Source organism: Ictalurus punctatus, chromosome 3, assembly GCF_001660625.3.
Source record: "Ictalurus punctatus breed USDA103 chromosome 3, Coco_2.0, whole genome shotgun sequence".
Lineage (NCBI taxonomy): Eukaryota > Metazoa > Chordata > Actinopteri > Siluriformes > Ictaluridae > Ictalurus > Ictalurus punctatus.
Window position 1 is genome coordinate 22648502 of NC_030418.2, and position 20222 is coordinate 22668723.

Here is a 20222-nt window from a genome sequence, read left to right on the forward strand (position 1 = left end):
ATGCCCTCCTTTCCCTCTAAACAGACTTACTGTGCTTACTTGTACATGCAGGGAATTAAAACAGCACTCTTCTGTTAAAGTGATTAACCTTGCTTCACCTGGATTAAGCGCTGAATGTGTGAAACATTGTCTCCTCAGATTAATGTCTTGGATATTAGGTCCATCTATCTGGTTGTTTGGCATTACAGTTACAATGGTTTTTATAAGGTATACTATGCAACAGTTAGTTCCAGTCCACTAATATGATTGGATAAGAAGCATTCCAAGAGTGCTGAAATTCTGTACAACAGCACGGGTACATCTCTCTGTGTTCTAGGACTAGTTTGTTACACTGAAGCCAATACTACACTTACTACGGGCTATCAGTCAGTCTGTGCATTGCATTGCAACACACAACACTTTATCCAGCTGTGGCATCTTTGGGAACTATTTTTGTTGATGGTGCAAAAATAAACGAAATATTGTCCATATTGTGCCTGAAATGTCAGTTACTCAGTATTCATTTCTTTTTTTTTTTTTATAGAACTGTTGTATAAAAGCAATATTGCACGAGCAAGACTGCTGTTGTATTGAATATCTGTGATTCGGTCGTAGGCACAAGGCCGCAGGTACTCTCGCATGAACGCTGACCTTGTGCACGTACTGTTCTTCAAAGGCTGAAAGGAAATTGAAATGTGAAAGAAAATTCTGCGCCTGTTGAACACTTCATATCACAGTATTGTTGAATTTTCAAATCGGATTGGTCACAAGGTCTTGATTCATTTTCTGAAACAGCATGGCTTTGACAGTAGTTCCAGCTGTAATTCGCATAATTGGTTTATATTAATACTAATATGTTTTAATAAGGGATAGCACAATAGCACTTTTTCTTTTCCAGTACTGATAGCAATATTGAAACCTTGACTATTAGCCAATACTGATACCCTGCCGAAATTGTTTTCTTCACAGTTAAACTATTTCACGCAAAAATTACGTACAATAGAAGAACCAGTCAAGTCTTTAGCTGCTTTAAGTATTACGGATGCCCACATAAGCTAAGTCTAGGAATGAATGGATAAAACCATGTTTTTATTTAACAGAGAAAAACCTGTACTCATCCATATGGTGATGTTGTTTGCTAGGAGACATGCATTTATCTTTTACAGAAGACGTTTCCGGGTGTCAGCACTTTGCAACAGTCAGAAAGTTGTGTTTTTTGTTTTTGCTGTAACATTTCAGTACCATATGTTTGTCAAGCTCGAAGCATATGTTAGTGGCTCATGTGCGATTTAGAAAAATAAATAAATAAAATAAGGTAAAGCCATGTTCGATGTTATAGTTGTAATTGTACTGTGGATCAGTTGAAACAGTGTGACGATTCTAACTGTAGCCTTCTTCTGCCAGTCTGGCTAGACATTAAACTTAACATCATCTGTGTGTCATGAGCATATATGTGATATATATATTTATATATGTATGTATATAAAACATATCTAGGTAATGTTTTAAATTGTGTTTAATTGTAAGTGTGTACACATTAAAATAAAGTTTAATCATAATGCCTTCTGGATTGCTATTTGACAGTCAAATTTGATTAGTTATGATGATTACATGTTACAACTAACCCACATGGGAGTTAGACAACTTTCTTTAACATATTAAAAGCTTTGGTCTTCAGCAACTGGCAGAAAACCGTGCTTGATTTAACGCTAATATCAACATTTGATTGAATTCAGTTCGTGCTAACTGCTGTCTGTGGTATCCAAAAGAAAGCAACTATGTACAGTAGAGTTTTCACAAGAAGGCGAAGCATTGCACTTTTCCTCTGTCCAATAAAGCTAACTCACACACCAGCTGGTCTGGAACTCCAGCAGCGAATGGTTTTTCTTGGAGTATATGGAGATGTAGGCAGATGTTCAAAAAGATGCAATGGCATGCTTTATGTACATCAAAGAATACAGATACAAGCTATTTCTTCCCTATTTAGTAGTGTTTTCCAAATTAGGAATCAGATAGAAGGAATAAAATAGGAATAAATAAACGACAAAAAATAACTGTACCATAAGCATAACGATTGTAATAAGTAATTTAATTGAAGGAATAAAGTTTGGATGTGTAGGGTGTGGTGTTATAAATAAGATGGAAGCACAGTGGAATACATACACACAGTCCTTACTGTTGTTTCTAAAGCAGCTTTTTACAAACACATGGCTAGATTGTGCACTCTTTCACTCCTACGCCTGTTTGCTCTTTCAGAAAGACTTCCATGTCTTTTTTTCCCCTGTGTTTTTATATTCAGACTGCAAATGGTGTGGTTATATAATACTACCCTGATGAAAATGTAAGCTTGTTTGTGTAACGAAATATAACATAATTCTCCCTGTTGAATATTTATTGATCGGTAATACACTTGGGTTAGTGAATATGCTAGTTTGGGTTCATTTGTGTAGGTTTATTTTAGTGCAAGCCATGTGGATACAAAAGTCCATGTGTGGAACTTAAAATAAGGTCAAGATATCAGATGCACATCTCTACAATCCTCAAACTGCTGCAGCTGCCAAGGCCATCACAATCTGTCACACTGCAGATTAACTGACGATTAACACAAAAACTCATCATGAAAATGCAGGAATGTGATTTTTGGACTGAGTCGTTTTGCTTTCTTTACTGTTTAACCCACGAGTGTAAATAGTCTACAGTGCTCTTAAGCAAGTAAGATTCTACAACAGCATAATGAGCTCTTCCAGTAATAGATTAATGAGGAGAAAATTGCCTAATTTATGTGCCGACGTCACTAATAGGCAGCGTGCCGAGTACTGTCTGCGACATCTGGGAATTTTAAAGTGGGAGGATGATTGGGAAGTAACACAGTCTCACAGTGGCAGCTATGCAGGGAAAGTGACTCCTTTCCTGGAAGGGAAAGACTCCGATGTCAGCGTCTTCTTTGGATACACACTCCAGAATGCCTCCTTCCCCCATCCTCCCAGGGCACCTGTTCTGGCTCAAACACAGCTGAGTAGTGCTTTTTATTCACTCCTGTGGTGTATCTCAGGTACATTTTTTGTTTTCTTTGACCAATCTCCATTTAAGCCTCAGTAGACGGTTACGTGTAGCACAAAAGAAAATAATAATAATTCATTAGATTTATATAGCGCTTTTCTAAGCACTCAAAGCGCTTTACATTGTATGGGGGAAATCTCCTTAACCACCACGAGCGTGTAGCATCCACTTGGATGATGCGATGGCAGCCATAGTGTGCCAGACGCCCACGACACACCAGCTATTGGTGGAGAGTAGAGGAGAGTAATGCAGCCAATTGAGGGATGGAGATTATTAGCGGGCCATGATAGATAACCCCAGACACTGGGGTTATACCCCTACTCTTTATGAGAAGCGTCCTGGGATTTTTAATGACCACAGAGAGTCAGGACCTCTGTTTAATGTCCTATCTGAATGATGTTGTGTATAAAAATTGCATGAAATAAACACGAGGGAGACCAAGTATGATTAACATGTAAGTTTATTGAGGTTCACAGAATAAGTATGAACAGCATGTAATTTTATTGAGAATTCACAGGACTGGTGGGAGTGTAATCCTGAGGGGAGCGGTAGGGAGAAAACGGGTGATAAATTGGGGTGCGTCCTGGGGACGTGGGATAGCCAGCCGAGGTGTACTGAGGAGAGTACTCGGGACTGGGAGGTGAGAAAAGGGGAGAATGGTCAGAGCCCAGATCAGAGAAGGTGACATCATCAGCTGGAGAGAGGGTCAGGCAGAGGGTCTGTCTGTGTAGAGGCATCAATACACACATTCGCGGGGCGGATTCTGTATCTGAGAGGTGGGGGGAACCCCGCATTTCCAGAGGGGGTGCGAAGAACGTCAAGTAGCATAGTGATGTCAGCAGTGAGATGCGCGAGCTGATAGCGAGTGTTCAGATCCAAATCCAGCCCCTCCAGTAAAGGAGAGAAGGAAAAGTGACGGGCACCTAGACACACAGAAGCGAATAAACGGTATTAGGCGGATATTGATGAATTGGATTCACACTTTAAGATTAACACTATGATATGACTGAGGAGTGCAGGCTGAGAAACACACACACACAGAGGCATATGCCGCCACGCACACACATACAGAAGGAAAGCAGAACATTATATCTTTATAAGAATAATAAAAGGAGTGTTAAGATATTATAAGGATAATATAAGGAATAGTAGGATATGTAGGATATTATAAGGATAATATTATAATATTATCATAAGGATCATTATCATAATGATAAGGCATAATATTATGAAGTATGGAGTACAGTAAAACACTTGCAAGCAGTATAACCATATATGAAACAGAAATATAGAGCAAATATGAAAGGAAAAAGCATTATAAACCAGAAATACAGAAAAATGTGAAAGAAACTTACTCATAATGCGCTTGAAGGTGGGGAGGATTCTTGTCTCACGAGAAAAAGTCAGGAGTAACACAGACGAAGGCCTTAATTTTTAAGAGAGAACCAAGATGGGCCGTTTATAAGGGTAGTTGAGTCAAGGTGCACCTGCGAGATAACCGTCGATGGGAACGGCTAGGACCGCGGGATAACCATCGATGGGAACAGCGGACCCTATGAGACCAAGGTCTCTCAGAAATGTTGAGTCTTGAACCTATTGGTATTATGGGAAAGCTCTTTCGAAAACATAATGGTGTTCGGGGAAGGCTCTTTCTAAAACATAATGGTATTATGGGAAAGGTCTTTCTAAAACGTATTGGTATCATGGGAAGGTTATTTGCTTCTACGTTGAATTTTTAAGTGTCTTCAGGTAATAGGCTAAATTTGAGCCAGCAATGACCGTGCTGTAATCACATGCCCGAACCTCTATGTATAAGTCTATGGTTTTTGGTTTCAGTGTAGGTACTTTGAACTTATTAGCTTGGCATATCAGGTGGTGCCAAAGGATCCAGACCCTTGGATTTACAAGAATTTTTTTAGAGCAACTCTGTCTTCCATCCACCCTCTCTTCACGAAGTGAGCATTTTATGGCTTAAGATGCCCTCTTGGCCAAGCAGGGGTCTGGCAGAGAAGACGGTCTGCATGTCTCTCACTGCTTCCGCTGCCAAGTCTGTCAAAAAGTACCGAGATGCAAATCGTAACAGCAGGGTGTAAAGGGGGGTGAAGATCCACTCCCACCCCTCTTTCTATCCCAAAGTGGTGCACGCATCATCTGTAGCTCAAGTTGCCTAATTCACTTGGAGCCAAGCCAGTCGTGCAACACTATATGTGAACAGTTGCTAGTTTGTTTTTAACTTCTACTGTTTGATTATTACTTTATACATGCTCTCCGGTGTTTAAACACCTTCAGTGCACTTTGAGTTACTAAATAGGGAACAGAACAGTTACTAAGTGAGACATAAGGTCCTAGAGGACCCTGGTCCATTTTTATTTTCAAAGGTAGTAAATATTTATCTGTCAAGCAGTACTATGCAAAGGTAAAATAACTCAATATCTGCCTGAAGTTTTTATGAGACATACTGTCATGTAGTTTACTAAATAGATTGACTAGGTCTTGAACTTGCCACAGTTCTTCTGCTGACCCGCTTGTTATCTGAGTTTGATCACGCGCTCGGATATAGACCTACAAAATAATCAAGTTTGTCTGAATGTGGTCTAGTTGCAAATATATTACTTGCTTTAATGACAGAAAAAAACAATATCTGTTACATTTAACAATAAAACATGATATTTTTTTCTGAACTAAAATACCAATGCAGAAAACAGACTGTATGTATAATCAGCATTTTTGTAGTTTATTCATAACTTCACTTTAAGTACAGCTCAAAAGAGATGAAGTTGAACAAAATACATTTTTTTCCAAAAAAATTCTAAATGATAAGTTAGTTTAAAGTGACAAACTCTCAGTTATTAAGTTTTCATTTAATTGCTGAATTGAAAATCTGCTCCAAATTGGAAATAAATCATCATACTTTCTTCAGACTGATAACAATGATCTTGTTTGGTTCATGACAGCAGGATGCATCTGGAATTTGTAACCTTATATCCGTGTAACTGGATTTCATGTGGACTGACATGTCCTCTTGCTTATCGTGGCTCTGCTCTAGCTGAAGTCTAATCTTAAACTCTAGTGCTTAAGCTCATTTACTTTCATATTCAAACATTCTTGATTGGTTATGTTGTATAACATATAATTATTTGACATAATATATCTTATAAAAGCCTTGGCATTAGTATTATTTGTAGTTAATGGAGCTACTAATGGATACCACTGGTTATACATTTGAAAAAGGTTCTAACAATTATTTGAAGCTAATATTCGAATGAGATTGTATAGAACTTTGTATATGTTGAGCTGGAACTTTTAGGGTACATTCGATGCTAAATGTAGTAATATAGTAATAATAATTGCAGTGGTTCTTAAACTTTTTTGGCTACAGTACCATGTTTGAATGATCTTTTAAATCAGGTTCTATTAACCAGACTAGAATTTAGAAACTTGTAAGAGGAAGAATATAGAGCTTATGATTTGATCATATATAAAAAGAATATTAAGTATTGAAGAATTTATCACCTAGAAATGGGTGGTTTATTTCACAATAAAAACCAGACAAACCAGAAGGGCAAAACTGTACTCAGAAATGTCAAGCAGGCACAAGGTCAGGTGATCTACAAACACATTAGACAATGCAGAGGCAAACTCAACAACAGAGCAAAACAAAGTCAGAACTGGAATAACTATATATGTGTAACATAAAAAAAAGGTGAAATCTCTGGACTTATATCTAGGGAGAGTGAAATGACCAGGTTATTTCTCATTAGGATCAGGTGTATTCAGAAGTTTCAAGGTGTATTCAGAGATTGTGAATGGGTATAAGGGTCATGTGAACGGCCATGTGATGTAGTTTGAGATTGTTGGCTATCTGAGGATAATGTGAAATGTAGTTGGACATTGAAGCAGTGACATGCTGACAGAGATGTGACTTAGAGGTATGAGTATGCCTATTTGAGAAACATTGTTCTATGGTACATTAATAAAAACAGCTTCTGAACTTTCTAACTTTATGACTGTTCAGTTTTTCTTTTCCACTGAGTTTTATTAGCCACTGTTTGCCTTGAAGGAAGCATCTTTCCTGTAAGAAACCAGTTTTATGAAAATGTTCCTTTTTACATCATTGATGCTTCCCTCCCCCACCCTCTCTCTCTCTCTCTTTCTCTCTCTCTCTCTCTCTCTCTCTCTCTCTCTCTCTCTCTGTACTTTTTGGTGTTAATTCATTTTCCTCTGATAACTGTAAATCCAGAGTTAAGAAGCCTAAGACCTGGTTAAAAGTGTTTGCCTATGTTACGTGTGTAATATATGGAAATGAGAGGCAGGATGCAAGTGTGTAAAGTCATTGTGTGTTTTATTGTGAGCAATCCAGAAATTGTAGTCAGTGTTAGTAGCATTGGTCAAAACACAGACAGGCAGGCTTAACCAGAGTAATCCTTAAACAACACACGAACAACAGGCGAGGGTCAGAACCAAAAGACACGGAACTTGAAAAACAAGGCATACTCTTAACGGGACAGAACACATAATAAGACTTAACAGTGTTGAACAGAAACAGCAGAGCAGAAATAACCAAACTAGTCATGATAAGACAGAACAGTTGAACAGATTAGGGTAACCAACCAATCTAAGTACAGGGCATAGACAGGACCAAAACCAAAACGAACGCACATTTCATAAATTAAATAAATAAAACTCCACTAGAACAGTGCACTGTATTAATCGTCTAGGTGTCTGTTAAAGTCTACTGCCTGTAGAATGTTATTTGAGTAGAGTTTATCATAGGGCAGAGACAAAGAGAGCTGGATTCTGCCAGATTCAGAGTTGAATGCTCAGATGTATAGTGCATCCGGAAAGTATTCACAACGCTTCACTTTTTCCACATTTTGTTATGTTACAGCCTTATTCCAAAATGGATTCAATTCATTATTTTCCTCAAATTCTACAAACAATACCCCATAATGACAATGTGAAAGAAGTTTGTTTGAAATCTTTGCAAATTTATTAAAAATTAAAAACAAAAATGCACATGTACTTAAGTATTCACAGCCTTTGCTCAATACCTTCTTGAAGCACCTTTGGCACCAATTACAGCCTCAAGTCTTTTTGAGAATGATGGTACAAGCTCGGCACACCTATTTTTGGGCAGTTTCTCCCATTCTTCTTTGCAGGACCTCTCAAGCTCCATCAGATTAATGAATTGAATCCATTTTGGGATAAGGCTGTAACATAACAAAATGTGGGAAAAGTGAAGTGCTGTGAATATTTCCCAGATGCACCGTATATAGTACAGTATATAATAATGCATATAGTCAGGTCAAGCACATTTAAATAAATTCAAATTATGTATTTTATTGGGATTATATAAATGCCACCACACCCTTCCTCAGAAAACAATGCTCAGACTCAGATCAGATATTACTGGAAGCACAGCATGCATGGAAGCTGCTGTTGGACCTGATGATGAGTTCGGTCAGTCCCCATATTTCCAGCACTGACAGGAAACACCTGTGGTCTGCTTTTGAGATGATGCTGTTTGTGGATGAGCATATGCACTGTATGTAGACTAATTTCAACTACAAAGGCACGTACCTGTTGGAAATACGTACAGTGCTGTGAAAAAGTATTTGTCTGCGTCTTGAATACTTCTGTTTTTGTGTATGTCTCATACTAAATTATTTTCGATCTTCAAATGAAATACAACATAAAACAAAGGCAACCTAAGTAAACATTATTGAAGCAAAAAAATGTATCCAACACCTTTCACCCATGTGAAAGTTAAACTTAAAATCTGGTTGTGCCACCTTTAGCAGTAATAACTACAACCAAACATTTCTGATAACTGGAGATCAGACTTTCACTTACTTCTAGGACTAGAACTTACTCCTATGCTTGGGATCATTTGTCATGCTGCATAATCCAGTTGGCCTTGAGTTCCAATTTACGGGCTGAAGACCGGACATTCTTCTTTAGGAATTTCAGGAATTCATGTTTCCCTCAAGTATTACCTAAGTTGCCCACGCCCTGAAGCAGCAAAGCATCCCCACACCATCTCACCTCCACCACCATGTTTGACTGTAGGTATGATGTTCTTTTTATGGAATACTGAGTTTGTTTTTTTGCCAGATGTAATGGGACTCCTGTCTTCCAAACAGTTCCACTTTCAACTCATCAGTCCACAGAACATTCTCCCAAAAGGTTTGAGGATCATCAAGGTGTCTTTTGGCAAAATTCAGACGAGCCTTAGTTCTTCTGGGTTAGCACTGGTTTTCGCCTCAACACTCTTCCATGGATGCCATTTTTACCCAGTGTCTTTCTGATAGTGGAGTCATGAACAGTGACCTTTATTGATGCAAGAGAGGCCTGTAGGTCCTTTTGATGTTGTCCTTGGCTCTTTTCTTACTTCCTGGATGAGTAGTTGCTGTGCTCTTGGAGGAATTTTGGAAGGTCGGCCACTTCTGGGAAGGTTGATAACTGTGCCGAGTTTTTCCATTTGGAGATAATGGCTCTCATTATGGTTGTTTGAAGTCCCAGAGCCATTCAAATAGCTATGTAACCCTTCCCAGACTGATGTAATTTCAATCACCTTCTTTTGGAATTTCTTTTTAGTTCTGGAATTTCTTTCAATTTTGGCGTAGTGTGTAAGGTGGGTAAGACCTTTTAACCAACTTCATGCCTTTGAAAAAGTTCTATTTAAGTGTTGATTTGATTGAACAGGGTTTGCAGTAATCAGGTCTGGTTGCGTCTAGTCCAGCTGAACCCCATTATGAATGCAGTTTCACAGATTTTGGGAATTATTAACTACGGGGGCAAATACATTTTCACACAGGCCCAGTTGGTATTGGACAACGTTTTTGCTTTAATAAATAACATTATCGTGTAAAAACTGTATTTTGTGTTTGCTCAGGTTGCCTTTGTTTTAATTTCTGAAACAATTTAGTGTGAGAGATACACAAAAATAGAAGAAATCAGGATGCGGTAAATACCTTTTCACAGCACTGTATATATATTTTTTAACAATTATGGAAGGTGTGGACATTGCTCTTAAGCTTTGTTTGCTGATGCTGGTTGAATGGCACTTAATGATATCTGACAGCAGTGAGACTGACTGGGGAAGGAGCAGCCGGTGACCTCGATTGCCTCTGTCTCTGAATCCATTATCACACCACTGAAGTGCACACATCAAACAGCCTTTTTTATTGATTCTGCACCTCACTCACTACACCATGTGCATTTACATCAATTATGCATTAAAACGATCCATTATACCCATTTGTGTCACTCTTCTAGCAGCCTGTTCTTTCTTTCTTTCTTTTTTTCAAATATATTTATTGAACATTTTCCAACTTAGCAGAAAACACAACAAAAATTTCAACCACAATTAAGAAAATAATCATAATAATAATAATAATTAAAAAAAAAAAAAAAAAAAAAAAAAAACCCAGCAGAAGTAATAATGAGCCCATTTAACCTAGCCCACTTAAAGGGTAAAAATAAAAAATAAAAAAATAAAAAAATAATTTTTTAAAAAAAAGCTATGTTACAATTTCAGAACCGTTATGTACTCTCTTAAGGCAGATGAATGGGAAAACTCGTCCACAGAATTAGTTGACAAGAATAGTTGACAGTAACTAGACAAGTTAAATATTCCAGTGGAATTAGTTCCATCAAAATCTTGTGCCAACCCAATATAATCTGAGACTCATCACTTATCCACCTCAGTAATATCTTTTTCCTAGCTGCAAAATTAAGAAGATTATATAGTCTTTTTTCTTTAGATAAAATAAAAGCTTTATCAGGCAGCCCAAGGTTCAAAAATAAATGATCTAATATCAACTCCTTATTAATGATATTACTCATTTCAGAAACTATCTTGGCCCAGTATATTTGTAACTGATTACATGACTAAAGACAGTGAGTGAGTGTATCAATTTGTGTTTTGCACTTAAGACATAGAGGTGAGAGGACACTGTTGAATGCATGTCTACGGTTTGGTGAAATATACATCCTACATACAATTTTGAACTGTATAACCTTGGCACGATTACATACCGAAATAGATTTGTAGTAATTTTTCTCCAGGAGACAGACTAGCCTGTTCTTTATTGCCTACAATGTGACACAAGGGTGTTTGCCTCTGTCTTGCATACAGGTTTATGGAGAGCCTTTTATGGAGCTCTGTAAAGTTCCTTTAAAGGAAATGCGTTTCTTCAAGTCAGAGTAATCACTGAGAAATGCTTTTGCAGCTCAAGAGTAAACAGCCAAGTCAGTTCGAGAAGAACTTGTTATGGAAACCATCATTTGAAAGAGAGCCCCTGCTTACATGCCTTACCGCATACACACAAAAAGCACAGATACTCCAGTGGTTGTACATGTAGGCAGATGTGTATAATACAATAATATAAGTATGTTACGTATAATACTAAAATAGAAGAAGGGAGGAGTTCATGTGGCATGCACACCCTCACAGATCCTGAATAGACATGCACTGCACACACAAATGATAGTAAGGCAGTCATGCCAGAGTTTAAAACCGTCTCACTTTAAAGTCATAAATAAGCTGGAGGTGACCGTAGGCATTCGAGTCAACAGGTGTTTTCTAAGCAATCATACTGAAGAGATCATGTACTACTTGATAATATTTTTTAGGCTTTATAGAGAATTATGGAATAGAAGAATCAGGTTTTTTCCCCCCAGGTGCTCTTTTTGAGCAAATAATCTTCCTGCAGTCACAGTTTAGTCACAGTCATTCCCCATAGTAAAAGGTCCTTCACACAAGGCAGCTACAAAATAGTTACAGCAGAAATCATTTCTGCAGCACTTATAATGCATGCATTCTTAATCAAAGGTCAGAGAACATTCCTCAAAGAACAGTATGCAGCAATGGAAAGCTGGGACTCAATTGATGAATTGATGCAGCATCTAACTTGTGCTGTGTTCGCTCAAGGACTTTTAAGTGCACTTGAAAGTGAGTTCATTTATTGTAAGTCGCTTTGGGTAAAAGCATCTGCTGAAAGCATCTCCACTTTGTCCTTAATTGCAATCACTGTATACCAAGATCCCAATCTTATTTTCCTACTTTTTCATATGACACTGATATCAGTTCTGAGTATCAGCTATGCTCACAGTACCCAAGACATCTGCCAGCAAGGTTTTTGAAGCCAAATTATGCAAACGTTTACATGAGTGATCGTTGTTGCTCTGTCATTAGTGCCAGAAGTGGTGCTGTGTCTAACTGTAAATGCGTTACACACACAACTGACCTGCCAGATTGCACACATGGGTGCAGCATGTGTAAAACATGGCCTGATCCTGTCAAGGTGCCAGTCCTGGTCTTGAACATGAGACCTCAGGGAGCACATCTGTTCCTCTCATTACTAGTGCCTTGTAGAGAACACTCGCTCACAAGACATGTTTACTGATAGGAAATCAATCTCTTTTCAGGAAGAGAGGGAGAGCTGTCATCTGTCTGAATATTGTGTTGCCACTTGTTTTGTTTGTGTTTGTGTAGTCTCTGGAAATATATATTATACCAAGGCTGCATAGTGTCTGATGATTATTGCAGTTCCTTCACTCATTTTTGGAATATGCTCAAATACGATGACAGAGCTTCCTAGTTGTCTCTAAACTAACATTCCCATAAGTAATCTCCACACACCCAGGCCCCTGTGGGCTAAGAATATCTGCTTGGAATGTGGTCTTTGGGTCCAGTGTCCGTGGGGATGGGTGAGGTGGAGGCCCCCTGTGGAGGATGATCTTGGGTCCCACTGGATTATGATACACAAATTCAAATGAGGGAAATATATCATACATCCGTAAACACATTCTTTTCTTCTTCTTTTTTTTTTAGATACACTTGTTTCATTGTTTTATATGTATCTGTATTGAGCCTATTCCCACCTGAGCTGAGTGATCTTATCAGGACTTTGCTGACACTGTAGTCTCTGAACCAAGCAGGTTGATCAGCATTCTGTCTGTGTTTGGCCTCTGTAGCTGTTCGGCTTGGCCTCTGTCCATTTAGTTCTAGCGCTGGATGTGTGACATAACTAATGGATGTGTATGCATGTGATTAGCTTTTTGTGAGGACTAGAAAGGACCAACTGTCATCACAATCACTCGCAAAACAATTCACACATTCAAAAATTGAGTGTTTATAGCTTTTATTTGAAAAGAGACAGACAGAGAGACAGACAGACAGAGAGAGAGAGAGAAAGAGAGAGAGAAAGTGTGTGTGTGTCTTTGCATTTCTGACTATGGCATTTCTCCTCGGATAGGACCCTTCCTGTTACCTCTTCGTTCAAAATGGACATATATGCTTATTTATAATCAGCTGTGGCCTTTGAGGAACTAAATCTCTCAAGAACAGAGGCGCCACATGTAAACACAATCAATATCCCTTTTTAGATCATCAGCTAGTGTTCTCATACTGCTGCGGGTACTGTGTGTTCTCTTTCCGCTAGCACTCTGTGATACGCTGAGGTTAAATGGTGATGTCTTGCTTGATCTGGAATTTGTAAAGCAGTTAAATGTTCAATGTAATTTGGCATGTGGAAAAAGAGTAGAGGGGTGGAAGGCCATGTGCCCTTAAGGTAAAAAAAAAAAAAAATCACTCTTTTGCGATGTTGTTTCTGGACTTCAATCTGGAATCAACCCTTATAGCATATTATAACAGAACAGATGATTTCATTTGTCCTTTGTTGTTACATTAAATAAGACATAATGCTTAATGATCTTTATACATAAGAAAGTAGCTTTTTTATTTACTTATATATATATATATATATATATATATATATATATATATATATATATATATATATATATATATATATATTTTTTTTACATGTGTATAAAACTCTCATGCTCCAGTTTGTTTTGGCTCTGCCTTTGTGTGTGTGTGTGTGTGTGTGTGTGTGTGTGTGTGCTTTGATGAATCGGTGTGGTAGCTGCAGATGAGGCTGTGTGTAGGTTTTGTTGATCAGCTCATGGCTCGTGGCTCTTGGCAGCCTCCCAGACTGCAGCAGTGGCACTGCTTTCAGGCCATCCTGCACATACAAGGCCTTATTATTCGCGGCCACTCCAAACAACTCTATTAACAAGTGGTGACAGTGCTACATGAGAGTGTTTAACCAAACAGGATGGGAGAACCCCGGTTTGCAAGGATAAAACAGAATTGTTCATATTATTTCTATTGTCAGTATCAGAGAGTATCAGATAATATCATGAAGTGTATTTAGTGACACAAAATACCTGAAGTGTTTAACTGCTTAATCTCTCATTGTAGTAATTAGTAAAACTAATAGGAAGGGTACGTATGTAGTTGAATGAGGAATGTAAGTCATCAAAACAGGTAAAATCCATTTCAGACGTAGGCTATTGATGCATAGAAAACAAAGCATCTTTTGGAAGTCTGTTTAGTTGTGGTACTTTTCTTACTTGGTTTTTCACATTGTTTCTCTTGTGTGTTCAGGTGGGGAAGGAAACTGTTCAGACCACAGAAGACCAGATTATGAAGAGAGACATGCCTCCAGCCTTTATTAAGTAAGCACTGTACTTTCCTCCTCCCTCCAGGAGAATGTACACTAGACATAATCACATTCCCTTCACACACACACACACACATATTTATTCTGCACAGCAGTTTTATAAGGGATATCTGCTAATGAACATGACATTACACTACAAGAGTATAAAATAGGAGTTAGAAAACAGCTGAAAAGAGTGTGGTCTTGCTTCTGGGTTAAATATATTATATTATATATTTATATTATATTTATGGCATTTGGCAGACGCACTTATCCAGAGCGACTTACACATATCTCATTTATACAAATGAGCAGTTGATGGTTAAGGGCCTTGCTCAAGTGCCCCACAGTGGCAGCTTGGTCATGCTGGGATTTGAACTCACAACCTTCTGATAAAATGATCATGATTAGTGATTTTCCAACACCAAGGTTTATAGTTTGCTTTACTCGAGCTATGTGCTTTTGCAAAGAATTAGTTTTGTCTATGAATTCTTTAAATCAACGTGCCTTGCCGACATTTAATCGAATCCCTTCTTTCTTTTGAAGAAAGCAAGCGATAAATCCCACTAAATATAAAGTAACATTCCTCAATTGTCACACTGTTCATCCTGGAGGTATTAAAAACAGTGTGAACTAAGTGTTTGTGTATTTTTTAACATGCACACCATTCCTCTTCAGCCAACTCCCTACAGAGATTAAAGTGATGTAGTAAAAAAAATGTGAGGAAACTAATTATCTCAAAATTTTAATGCTGATAAATCAATTTCTTTAATCCAAATACACTTAAATAGAGTTAATTGAGTTAATATCTATCTATCTATCTATCTATCTATCTATCTATCTATCTATCTATCTATATATATATATATATATATATATATATATATATATATATATATATATATATATATATATAAGTGTATTTGGCTCAAAGATATTGATTTATCAACTTAAAAATTTTGAGGTAATTAGTTTCCTCACAGTTTATGAGTTTTACAGTGTGGCTGTCATGGCTAACTCACACCTTCTGTCAATTCTACAGTGCTACTGCATTCAGTATTAAGATGTTTAGGATGCATTATTGATAACCGATAAGTCATTGCTGAAAATAGTTTTTGGGGGGGGTTTTTTTAGTTTTTTTTTTTTTTTAAAGATAAAAAGGAAAACTCTGCTCATGTTTGTCTCACTGTGAGAAAAGAGCTAATGTAGCTCACTTAGCTACCGTAAAGGGGCAGATTGCTATTCACTTATTCATCTTAAAGCATGCTACAGTATTTGTCACAAGTAATAGTAAAAATATGCAGTTACAGTAGTGGGGAATGTAACATGTAATATCATTATTAAACAGCTGCTCTTGAACACATGATTCATTCTCTGAACTCAAAGTGATGCATCTCTTTGTTTCACGTGTGGACCAACTGGATAGGAAATGTAACTGAATAGGAAATACCAACGGAAAAGTCTTTGATAGAGCTTCCCAAAATGCATGCGCTAGTGGTACAGATATCAAAGAAACTTTCCAGCATTGTTTTAACACATTATGAATACATGTCCCCAATATACGCAGTAATGTTTATTAGGTGTATTAAAATACAACCATGGTTTAAATGGATATTGTGGCTGACTATATTTCCCTTACTATTTTTGCCTTACAACAAACAACATGCATAAAAGTTCTTTTTGCAGCCAGAATGTGTATTCACTAGAAGTAGTGTGGCAGTTTTTCCTTTCAGATCTTGATTTAATATTAAAGAAAATGACGACAGTAGGTATCGTGTAGGGATTAAAGCTATACTTTTGGGAAATCAGTTTTGTTTAAATGAAATCTACGGTATATTCTCATTAATATTCCATTTTTGTCTAGTATGCTTGGCATATTCATAACTTCCTTGCACCACTGTGAAAATGTTCATTCTTCTCAAATATTACAATGTCACACCGAGAATCCAAGAAAGCACAATCGGTCCTTCTCTCTGGGTGAGAGGGGTGACATTTCTCTCTTCCCTGTTAATCAGATTGACTTTAGCCAACTTTGGGTGTTTGTTAGCGCATGTATGTGGAATAGCGCAGTTTGTGCTTTTATTCAAGTCTAGGAGGAACCACGGTTGAATTTCAAACACCGCAATCCTGCAAGAATATAAGCCTCCACACATGCATTTTAAAAGGAACAATATTCATAATGTCATTTCCTTCATAATGTCAGACTGCTTCTGCATCAATGGAATCTTGACACTGTGATGTTATGATGGTCAGGTCAATCACAGAAAGACGCTCTCAAACAGAACACGGATTATGCAGCACCCAGTGCTAAAGCATGGTATAACCTATTATAATAAACAACAAATAAAAGGAATAAAAATCTGTTTCAGAGCAGTCAGAATGTCCGCTGTCTGTAACCACGTAAGTTATACATATATACAGCAGTTTTGCAGAAAGTCCTTGAATTGTTGCACAATGATAGAAACCGTATTTGAACAGCTTTACCTGCTGACTATTTCATATTTATGTTTGTATACTACTACTACTACTACTACTTCTACTACTACCTGGTACCTGATACCCCTGACTGTGAGTAAACCAGTGCTGCAATATAGTGCTTTGTATTTTCTTGTATCCTCTTGTGAATCATGTCATAATACTGCTTACTAAAGCGTTCTTCCAGAACAACATTAAGTCTGCTCAAAGCTGTTGTGACATATACATTTAATCATCAGTAATATAGTATAGTGGTGGACAAGTCTAGTGAGTAGTATTTAATCAAAGCCATGGCTAGGTCTTTTCTGATCTCCAGTCAGCTATCATTTACTTTCAGAGGAGCCATATTTTGCACTGTAAATGCTGATGGCTGTTATTCGGTTGTCTACTTTGAAGTCTTCACAGAAATTAATATTTAATGATGTGTCTGATATTATGTTTAAGCTGAAGTAAGCAACCAGACCAACAGCTTAAACAAAAGGCACCTGAAAAGAGAAAAGCTAGAATATTTTTAAGTGCATGTTGTTTAAGACCAAGATGCACAATTTTTACCATCTCTTTCCTGCATGTGTATCTGGACACAGTATAAAATGTAAGGGTATAGGGTTTCCCTTCAGTGCAGCAGAGGGTCCACTGGGATTCACAAAAGCCCAGGCTGACACATTTGGCACCATAAACACAAGCTGGTTCAGATCTCATCAATCAGCAGACATGTGGTTGGTGACAAGGAATGTGAACTTCTCTATATATAGGCTTTGTGGTGGCCACTGGTACTTATCTCACATTGGGAGATGCATGAGTAAATGAGGACCTCCACATGCACACTATACCGACGAGAGGCTTTTTCATGCTTGTACACATGTCATCACTGCCCTCGTGCCATTTTTGTGAGTTTGGTGAGAAACTGAGACATGCTATCTATTAATACAGCACTACCTATGCAAGAGGATACTACAGTGAGAGCATTAATGTCTTTCTATACAATTTCTCATACTCGTGTAATAGTTCAGCTTTTTCATTCACAGTATGTGAGTGATTAGTTGCTGATGTTTTCCAATACATCACGCATAATGGAAAAGTTATGAGAGAAGAACAAATAGCTCCCAGTGTTGATCACTTTCTTGCAAGCCTTTTGCACTTGATGACTACCCGAACTCACTTATCCCCAGCACTTATCCTACCCAAAGTATTAACCACTATGACCCTTGTTGTTTTACACATTGCATACACTTGTGGCTCATCATTTTATACTGATGTGTACGTGCAAGACCATATAGATAATGTCCAAGGCTAAGATAGAACATTATGACCCAAGGAAATAATCCTGGCAAAACAGGAAATAATCCCACATTACCTGCCACCTGTATTAGAACTTGTTATTTCAATCCAGCAGAGGGCTCTACCCTGTGACAACATGAGGTACACAAGTGAGCATGATCAATTCGTGTAGTATTAACGTAAACCAATTACATTATGAAATATTGTGGGGATGTTGGCACTGACAGGTACTATAACTATAGTATTTAAATTAACATAGTTAAAATGTGTGTGGTAGAAGAGCGCAACAGTAATTTGGCTGTTGCCTAATGCCAACAACCTGAGTTCGATCCTCAGCTCAGGTGAGAGTGTGGAGTTTATTCAGGGCATTGAAAATATATGATCAAATCATGTTGGCTGTACAAAAACAAATTGTGTTAATGTAACTCAGTTCAATCATATGAATGTATTTGATATGAACGTCTGATGAACGTATTTGAATTGGGTAAATTCAAGGAGCTTTTTTTTCTCAGTGTGGATCAAATATTTTGATCATTTATGGCTTTAAGCAGGATTGGTTGGGCTGTAATTTGAAGGTGGTTAACAAGATTCTAGTATATTGTGTAAATGTCCCGCCTAATTTCTTCTTAGGAAAACAAGTATGCACATGGCACAGTACTCACATAACCAATATTTTTGGAATTGACCAACTAATCTGTTGGGACTAGGAGTGAGAGCTGAAGATCCATTTGTCTTTGCCCTTCTTCAGGCAACAGTTAAGTGCATGCTAGTTCAGGTTCTGGTGAGCTGGTCGCTCACCATGGGGTCAGAAATGTGAGTAGGATAAGGAGCTTCTTGATTTAAGTTTACATATGTCGACAGAAAGTGGACTGACTTCCTCAAACTTTGGGAAATCGTCTTAACCTGCTATATCAGATTGGATTGAGCCCTTGTGGAAACATCATAAGTAGTGCATGTTCTCACAAAACGTTGGCTGCTGCTAGCATATGAAATTCAAGGGCATGGTCAGCTGCTGACCCACGTCCTTGTTTCAGTTGGCAGTCGCTCAGTGTTCTTTCCCTTTTGAGTAGGGGCTTAAACATGTCTGAGAAATGCTGAGTAAATCTGTCTAATGAACGTATGAAAGGACATTGCTGATTCTAAATGGAGATCTGAAAATGTATTTTGGAGATCTAAAATAATTTTTTTGTAGAATTGTTAAAAAATCCTATAGGTGATGGGCAATAAGAGAGTGCTAGAGTATGATTCTCTCACATTTGTCAGAATATTAGCAAAAGCTAGTACAACTAGGTTAATGAAAATCTCATTCATGAATGTTGTCCCTAAAGTATATGCTCCAAATTGGTCTGACAGGAGGGTGGCGCATCATGATTGTACAGAGCTGGCAGCCATATGTGATCATATATATTATATTCCCCTTCTTGTCTGCTTCCTCATTGACCATTGGATTGCGGTTTTGGATCATGGGAGTGCCTGGTGCTAAACTCCCAAGGGTCTGTACATCCTAAATCCCAGGCTATAGGCAAGACACTAGCCAATGTCCATTTTCTTCTAATCCCAAATTGTTACAGGATTTTTGTGAAGAAGAAGGGTGAGAGCCATGTATTGATTAGTGAGAACTCAATAACATCACTAAGTATGGCAGTCTTGTTATATTTGTACTTTCAGCCCTGGAATGGTTGCCATTTTTAAAAAAGTAGATTGCAATCAGAATCTAAAAGAATCGCAAGTGGAAAATTGCTCTCAACACCAGCAGGGAGCCCTATGAATATGTAATGATGCATATGTGTTCTAGTTAATGCCCCCTGGGGTTGTAAGCATTTACCACTGACATCCTGCATTGGTATATCACCAATTTGGCATAGGGTACATTAATGACATTGCTCCTACCAGTTATTCTTGGCTTTCTACATTGCT

General features: G+C 37.8%; 1 protein-coding gene across 4 annotated transcripts in view; it reads left to right on the top strand.

The window, feature by feature from the left end:
- The window catches only part of vcla (vinculin a), a 49655-nt gene that overhangs the window by 1339 nt on the left and 28094 nt on the right, over positions 1–20222 (top strand). For all 4 annotated transcript variants that reach the window (XM_017463737.3, XM_017463739.3, XM_017463740.3 and 1 more), the window contains exon 2: positions 14498–14568. In XM_017463737.3, coding sequence (XP_017319226.1) covers positions 14498–14568 — 71 coding nt within the window. The remainder of the gene's footprint in view (positions 1–14497; positions 14569–20222) is intronic.